This window comes from Anarrhichthys ocellatus, unplaced genomic scaffold (assembly GCF_004355925.1).
Source record: "Anarrhichthys ocellatus isolate YVR2014 unplaced genomic scaffold, GSC_Weel_1.0 scaffold58, whole genome shotgun sequence".
Classification (NCBI taxonomy): domain Eukaryota; kingdom Metazoa; phylum Chordata; class Actinopteri; order Perciformes; family Anarhichadidae; genus Anarrhichthys; species Anarrhichthys ocellatus.
This window is the reverse complement of record NW_022280088.1, coordinates 450,685-459,312: the sequence shown is the minus strand read 5'-3', so window position 1 is coordinate 459,312 and position 8,628 is coordinate 450,685. Positions and strand designations below refer to the sequence as shown.

The window sequence follows — 8,628 nt, the reverse complement described above, 5'->3', positions numbered from 1 at the left end:
AAATAATATATATAATACCTTTACTCAAAATCATATTTCACTTTTCTCACCGTTATTCAGAGCAAACTGCTTCAAATCACTGAGCGTCTTCAGTTCAGCAGCAGGACATTTGGAGACACACAGGGCAATGGACTTGATCTTCCTGTTTATTAAGTCAAGGTTGCATGGGTCTAGAAAGAAAACATACCTGGTGGGAAGAAGAAAAAATGAATAATCTGATTAATTAAGTGGTTACATTGTCCCTTGAAGAAACATATGAGTACATTTGGTGTTTACTATGCCAGTGGGGACTGTTGTCTGGGCAGAGAATGAAAGATGGTGACATTTGCTACCCTGCCGCACAGATCCGTCTTTGTAGCAGAAACGCCTTGTATTCAAAGCCTCCATGGGCAATCAGCCCATCAATAAAGCATGACCCATTGTTCCAGTAAGACTGGGCCTACAGGCTGCATGCTGACGGAGAGCTACAGCCCAAAAGTGGGAATACAATCAAAGACATTTTCACATGAATTATAACAAGAGGACAATTTGTGACAATTCTATCGGGGTGATGAAAAATACCACATTAAACCAGTTTTACTGGTTGAGAAATGATTAAACTATGATTTTCATTCAGATATGTGAGGAACCTAAACCCATTTTATCACAACGCAACCATAAGTCAGTGTAACTCGCTGTTCCTGATTTTAATATACATTAACCTTCTGACAGATGAAGTTGCTCACACAGACTGACCTGGACAGAGGATTGGGAATATGTCATTTTCAGGAGAATCCTGTTCCATTATCTATTGCTTTTCCCTTTTTACCTTTTTTTCGGTTATGGTCTGGGACAGCTCAATGGTATCAACTGTGTAAGCCTGAGTGGGAAGTAAACTGAAGTCTTCACAAATGCAGGAAGCGGTTGTTTGTGGCAAATTAGATTAGGATTACATGATGCAACCCTTGCATGTAAACAAGTAATACTGAACGCCTTCTTCTGTGCCACCAAGACTCAACTACAGAGTCTCAACTTTAAAGTACTGAATCTAGAAGTAAATGTTCTGTCACTATAGGCGATCTAATCCAGAACACAGTGCAAACGGAAAATACAGAAGGGACAGCACAGCAGGGATTTGATGCATCTTCAATAAAAGAAAAATAGAAATTAAATGTAGATAAACATCTCGGTCACATGTTAAGTCATCCGTAACCCATCGGACTAACTTGTTTTCCCTCATGTCCCGGCCACTGAGAGGTAATCCCTCGATCTTGGTGTTATTCATGCCACAGGTGTTGCCGTAACTATCATATCCAGAGATAAGCCTGGAGGCAGCTCCTGTGGCGATGGGAAAGGCACAAATGCACACCTGCAGACGACACAGATTAGAAAAGACGATGTTAGCTATCGGCCAGATGACGCAAAATAAAAATAGTAGACGCACAGTAACTAAAACGAATGCAGTCTATATATAGTTATAATGTTGTGTTGTTATTGTGACTGTTTTAGAGAGGTGTTGATTCAACTTTTTGGAAGATGTACGCATTTGTTGGAGATGTTGAACTGCATTGCAAATGTACAATAATCACCCTAACTGAAACAAATGGGGTTGACAAATTATTACAAAGTACTTCTACAATGCAATACAACAGCGACACAAACTACAGTCTCCAAAATGACCAAGCAGTTAAATAAACACCCATCTAAAAAGTTTAAAAACAAAATGATCTACATGTTTACGCTCGTGGATAAAATACTTATTGCACAACCTGTTGTATTAAATTAGCTTTAGCTTTAGCTGGGTGGTCACATTTAAGGTTGCATCTCCGTGTAAACGCACATTCAAACTGAAAACGTACCATCCCGATACAAAACAAGGTGAATACGATGAGCCATGGGACGTCCGTGCAGCTGTGCTGTTCCAGCGGTTTCCAGTCCCGTTTGCTCTGCCAAGGCATAAATGATACACAGTGAACAGATAATCCCGTTCGGTTGAGACTGCTGTGGTGCAGTAGCTTCGCTTTCGCTGCTCTTCCAACATCAGCAGACAAATCACTGAGTTGTTGCTGTAAAAACAAGCTGCTGCCGCCACTGCTGAAGAAGTGACGCTGTCGCTACACGTTGACTCAAAAGTCGTCTGCTAACAGCGTTACAGTGTTTCAAGTTGTGCAGCAGGCATAACTTCCATCATATTGTAGCCAACTTACCTCGGTGCTGTTGCAACATCCCATTGTGAACAACTTCAGCTAACTTTAACGAAAACAAAACTTTAAAAGTGCCTTTTATTCGGTTCAACTTTTTTAGCTCATTTCCCTTTCCCTTTTCTTTCTCCTTTTCCTTTTCTCTTTCTACCCAAGGACACAGCTCTGTTTGCGACCTGTTCAATTCAACAATAAACGCCCATTTGGGAGACTCACGCTGCAGGTAAACGCGGAAGAAATCAAATGTATTGTGCTGCCTTCACGGGCTATCAGAAATATCCCAATCATAATTTAAGAATTACCATAATATCCGAGATTAAACAATTAACAGATATTGTTGTCATCAATGCTTTCATATGCTTTTTTTTGTTTTTGTTTGCCACTTGAGTAGCTCTGTGAAACATTGACAACCATACCACAAAGAAATATGAGCTTTGTTGAAAGAATATCTCAGTAATTGCGAATTGGATTCGCGGAAAACCGGAGATCTCCTCAGTTGCCTCATAAATAGCTATTTATATGCATAAGATTGGCATTTGTATGATAAATAAAACAAAAAAGCAACTCAGCATACTATTAATCAAAACATATTACGAAACTGTATACATCATTATGCAATGTGAAGGGTTACAGCAACTGCTTTAATATTTGTATTATTCTAATGCAATAAGTAGCTCTAATAAGCTATATATACACTGTAAATAGTGTGTAAGCTTAGGCCTACACACGACTGCCTACACACATTTGGTTTGCTTGTAAAGATTAAGAACATGTAAAGCAATTGAAATATTGCCAGCCATTAATGTTATTATTATCATCATTATTATCATTAATGTTGTCCCCTCAAAAGTAAAGTCCCTGCAGGATTTAGAAGGTTACAAGGTGCAGTGAATGCAGCATAGCTGTCTGTTGATTTGAGACATGAAGCCCAGAGCCGTATAAAGAGAGAGTCGCGTCATCGGCTGTTCAAAATGCTTGATTGTCACGTGATTCAACTAGACTTCAGATAATTCTAGGAAGTTCTTTGCAGGCAATTTGAATGCGTAGATAATTGTTGAAATCGGTACAAACAGAGAAACAGAATTGCAGAATTTTGCAAATTAGTAGTTAATAAATTAATCAATTTTGTGCCTTGTTGACATATTAAGCTAAAGTTCCATTGTTCAGAGGAACCGAGGGGCATTTAGGGGTGAGGTTGCAGATTGCAAGCAACAAGATACCCCTCCGTTTATATTTATAGTTTAAAAAATAATGAATTCAAAACAGAATTAGACGTTATTTATAATTTTGATTTTATAATAACTAAATATTGATTCTAGATCAACAGCAAAGTTACTATGTAAAGTTGTTAATATCTCACTGGAAACAAATGTCAATAAATAACTAACATTCTTGAGTTAAGTTTATAAATGACAATAAACAAAATAAAGAACACAGACATCAGATAGTATGTCATGCCTCCTGTCCTCCTGGCTGCTTTGTCTCAGCCCGTACAGAATTACTCACAGACAGCTTTTGTTTTAGCTTGTTCGAAAAAAATAAAAATGCTTTTTACTGACAGTAACGAGCGAAGTCGTCATCAACTCGAATAATCTCCACTTCACCTGGTTCACTTCAGTGTCTCCACCGCAGCCTCTCTAGCTTTGCTCTGTGCTGAGTTAGTTCAGTGTGTTTGTACTACTAGTGTGTGTTGGAGGAGCTCAGCTCAACACAGAGAAGGCCGACAAGATAAACTCAGCATGACGATAGATTACACCAAAACATTTAACAAGGCGTTGCAACATGGTGGACTCCATGGACGTGGACTCACTCTGTAGATAGAAATGGCTTTTTCTAAGCTAACAAAAACATAACAATTCTTAGTTTCAGGTCATTATTAAACACTAACGAAAAGTATATGAATATACTCAGAAATATATTATTCTATTTCTGCAAATGCATCCCGCTAAATGTTACACACTGTTCCTTCATTGGACTATATGAATCGGTAACACTTAACTTTAAGTGTTATAAATTATAAAAATGTATAAATAATGATGTGCAAATAGATTGAGATTTGCTATTTTTTATGTTTTACAATCACTGTTCTATTCATTTAATGGCTTCATTTCATGTGTTTTGATGTAATTATATTAGAGTGGCTGTAATGGTGATATTGACAAACATATGAGGAGAGAGGAAACGAGGAAATATCAAATAAGTGACTTGGGATGTACGCTATGGCGCTGCTAGTATACGCTGCTAACTTCCGGGAACTATTGACAGGCTCCATGAGTCCATAGAGTGAATGGAGATGACGTGACTCTCATTAAACGGCTCAGGTGTCGCCTCAATATGACACAGATGTAAAAGTTGGCGCAGCTTGCTGGAATAATGGAGTAATGCAGGCTTACTGCGAAGATTTGAGGACGAACATAATTCATAGTGTGGCCAAGCTTGTCTCTCGTAATGGTAAACAATTAAATGATTGGGACGACTAAACCTGAAATGACAAAAAAATGATGTGTGCAACCCTACGGCTGCCATTTCACCTGCAAAGGTGAGTCACGTTAATGAATATAATGAGCTTCAGATTCAGACTGCCTTTGCTCAAATCATGAGACTTTTTGTAACAGTTGGTTACCGCAACTAATTCTTATTTTATCATGTGTGATACGTCTGCTTCTCCTTTTAGAAAATATACACTTGACTTTGAAAGGTTTTTATTTTACTTTAGAGAGCCTGGACAATTAGTTAGAGTGGCACTAACCCTAACCACACATTTAAAGCCACTTTTGCCTGCATGAGTTGAATTAGATAAAAATGTCCCAAAAATAACCTAGCTCCTTATACATATATGAACTTATAATATCCATAATACCAGATAGTTTCTTATCTTGCATGTGTCCCCATATTGATAAATATGACGTTGTGTCACCCCCAGCAGTCGGTGTCATGTTATTACAGCCCATTTTCTACCATCAAATGCTAATTGTTGCAGACGCCACAGGTAGCCTCACTGTTGGGGCACTATAGGACTTCATCGTTGCTCGGGTCCACTTCACTGGGGATCTACAATCTATGGTGAGGATGCCTGCTGACAAAGAGACTGCTGCAGGCACTCAAGCTGACGGATGGTCTCCTCCCTTGCTGTGTAGTCTCACTGCATGTGGGAGCTTTCCAGAGCCACACATGTTCACAAGTCCAGGCAAAGGTAAGTGATCTGGACACTGAGTTGCATCCCGTCTCTTTCAGTATCTCTTTATATTCATAAACACACCTTGGCACATCATTATTTCTGTCTCAGGAACAGCAGCTTTTTTTCTCTAATACACTTGATTTGTGTTCTTTGCACTGTGCTTGAAGTTGGTTGGACATGCTGTTTAAATGATGTAGACATTTGTGGCTTCTGAATGTCCCGAGTCTGATGTTTTTTGTAGCATCAATTTCAAGAAGGCATTGCCCCCTGTCTGCTGTTTTTCCAAGAGGTTTCTTCTCCTCATAGTGAAGATTCCCTGAGCTGTACACTTCCTGAGTGGGCTGGGATGTCAAACAGTGTCCTAAAGAAGAAGATCCTTGCATATTATTGTCCTTTTGCTCTAATTGTACTGTAAACGTTTCTACCGCATTACGTGGAAGACCAGAATGGAAGGTAAATATTTAACTGTGGCAATCTTGTCCACTTTTCACTCTATGCAGGTACAGTTGTGTCCCTGACAACTGCAACATTTCTGCAGCCTTAGGCCATATAAATAATCCCTTTTTATAAACTGAATGCAAGACTGATACAAATGCACGTTTTCCTCATACCTGATAATAGCTGTTATTGTGTCAGTACGGATTAAAAGCAAAATTAAGGAAGAGAACTTGCTGGACCAGAACATATGATGAGCGCTACGTGAACGTATGTGGGTGAACAAGGGCAGATGTTGGGCGGTTACATTTGGAACCAAGATGCAAACTAACATGGAGAACAAACATAAGTGCTCCAAGGTCTCTCTCCTCATCCTCCTCCTGGCCCCTCATCTCCTGACTCTTCATCTCAAGTATTTCCTGCTGATGCTGCTGTGGCAACGGTGTCCAAGGACAACACGTTTCTCTGGATCTCTACTGAAAGTGAGTCGATGCCAGCACAGCATATGTTCAGCAGAATCCTGTGTGTGTGTGTGTGTGTGTGTGTGTGTGTGTGTGGGTGTGTGTGGGGGTGTAGTACGTCACTATACTGGCCCTCCCAAAGTCTGGTCCAAGCTGAAGAATCATTCCTCATAACCAACAAGACAAGAACATAAATATTATATGTTTCTGTCCTCAGATGCTTTCAATATTCAAGCTGTTAGAAAATTCGAAGCTTTGGAAGATGTGATGAATTTCAAAAGGTCTACATTGCACCTACCTTTCTTTTGTTGTTGCAAAAAGGGATAGAAAGAGTGGTGATAAATTCCTCATTTTTCTGTTTCACAATAATCTTTGTGAAGCACTTGACATTTGTTAATAACAGTGCATCTTCCAAAATGAGTCATTTAAAACAAATGTAAATATGAAAAGTACAAAAGCAAAGATTAACATCTGCTGGGTAAACCATCTGAAGTATATTAGATTTATGTAAGATATTAGCCTGTGAAACACAACATTTAACGCTAACGTACACGTGAGGGTTACGTGTCTGGCTGTGTGCATTCCTGCACACATTTTAAGGCTACAGACGTGTGAGAATGTGCCCAGGTGCAGATGGCGATAAGGTTATTGGGCATTTGTTTGAGTCAGCTGTACAGATGAAATCCAGCTGTTGTCGCCAACTAGCCCTGCCTTGTTCCATATGGAGCTGTCTGTTTGAGATGTAGGGAGGTTGCTTTGAGCACTGCAGGCTGAATTTACTTGCACAATGTGTGTCCATCACTCACATATCTTCTTTTGGTATGTAAATGTGACCAATAGGATGTCTTTGGAGAGTCAAGTCAATTTTTATTTATACAGCTCAAAATTACAACTCACAAATTTTGCCATAAAGGGCTTTGCAATCTGCACAGCATGGCACCCTCTATCCTTAGACATTTGGTTCAGATAAAGAACAACTCCCCCCAAAAATCCCTTTTAATGTGGAAACAAAATGGAAGAGCAACACAGGAGGGATTCCTCTTGTAATAGATGCTTTGCGTACAAACTAGACAGAAATAACACAAGTAAAACGACAGTATGGTGAAACGGAACAACTTCATTCGGTGGATAGATTGTAAACCTATGACCTGGGCCACACAACCTCCTCTCTACCATGATAACATGCGAAGAGGACAGACTACACAATATACACATGAGATACAGACACAAAACTCAAAGATACCATGAATGAAGAAGGAACCGACAGCTAAAGGGAGCAAGAGGGAGTTCTTAAAACACTGTGATAGCTTTCTTGGTTGGAGATTTTGTTCAGGATGAAGTCACATTTATAGAGTCACTCTATTTCAGAAGGGGGTTTTTCGGGGATATTCAAGTCCCCATTATGTGTCGTTGTCAAGGTCTTGTTTGGAATGATGTGTACATGTATAATAGTATCTTATTCAGTGTTCCCCACAGAATTAGATTCTATTCGTGGTGGCAGCTGAGGGGTGTTATGTTCTTAAATAATTTTTCATTAATACCATAAAGTACTCGCCTGCAATTGTATTATAATTTTGGAAAGATTGTACCACTTTGGACAGATTTGTGCAACTCTGGATTTAATCTATTCAGGAATTTGGCCGGCCGTCTTCTCTGCAGGGAAAAGCCAAGAGCAATCCTGACGCATGATCATGTTTTGATTCAGAGTGTCCCCGTCACGGAGAGGAGGCGCTATTCACAGTCGGGTCTGTTGTCTGTGAGAGCGAGGCAAGGAGGGGCTGAGTTCATCAATGCGACAATGAAATATGATTTTACCCATTTTAAAAAGTAAAAAAGAAATAAATATATACATATATCATTATGTGGGGGTCAATGTGGATATTGTGGCAGGCTGCCACAAATAAATCCATGTATTGAGAAACACTGTATTTTCTAATAAGCCTATACATAATAGTTATGTTGTTTCCAGGCGTCTTAAAAGCAGGATAAGGACTTATACCAAATATTTATAAATGGAAAATCATGTTTACAAGCAGCAACACAAATATAGGAAATTCCAATCACCTGAGTATTAACAGGAACTTGTACGTGTGGTGTTGTGTGTTTTGTACAATATGATGTTGCCACAATAATTGGCAGACAATGATGTTCCTCCCCAGTAAATGATGCTGGTGGTTTGTTATTTACTTGATGTGAAGTCTACAGTCATGGGACACTAATGGGACGTTCTCAGTGTGAGACTGTTTTTCAGTTGAACGCCCAGATGACACAAGTCTGTATCGTTTTGTTTGACAAACTAAACAACATGTTACAGTATTTTACAACAAACACACACACACACACACACACACACACACACACACACACACACACA

The 8,628-nt window shown here is 39.3% G+C and overlaps 2 protein-coding genes across 2 annotated transcripts in view; one reads left to right on the top strand and one right to left on the bottom strand.

Moving 5' to 3' along the window:
• Positions 1-29: 29 nt before the first annotated feature.
• LOC116396709 (choline transporter-like protein 1) lies at positions 30-2,421 on the bottom strand. Its single transcript, XM_031871463.1, has 4 exons — positions 2,187-2,421; positions 1,839-1,925; positions 1,206-1,348; positions 30-187 (listed from the first exon to the last, which is right to left on the bottom strand). The coding sequence occupies exons 1-4, from the start codon at positions 2,208-2,210 to the stop codon at positions 31-33; spliced, it is 411 nt and encodes a 136-aa protein (XP_031727323.1). The 5' UTR covers positions 2,211-2,421; the 3' UTR covers position 30.
• A 2,172-nt stretch (positions 2,422-4,593) lies between these two features.
• LOC116396732 (uncharacterized) overlaps positions 4,594-8,628 on the top strand; it is a 14,067-nt gene continuing 10,032 nt past the window's right edge. Inside the window, exons 1-2 of the mRNA XM_031871526.1 lie at positions 4,594-4,719; positions 5,161-5,373. The gene's annotated coding sequence lies outside the window, so the exon portion shown is untranslated. The remainder of the gene's footprint in view (positions 4,720-5,160; positions 5,374-8,628) is intronic.

Excerpts from the sequence above, each read along its gene's own strand:
- LOC116396709 (XM_031871463.1), bottom strand. The coding sequence starts at position 2,210 with ATGGGATGTTGCAACAGCACCGAG. Across the intron at positions 1,349-1,838 it reads CCTTGTTTTGTATCGGGATG|GTGTGCATTTGTGCCTTTCC; the intron begins GTACGTTTTCAG and ends TGTCGTCTGCAG. Across the intron at positions 188-1,205 it reads CGGGACATGAGGGAAAACAA|GTATGTTTTCTTTCTAGACC; the intron begins GTTAGTCCGATG and ends TCTTCCCACCAG.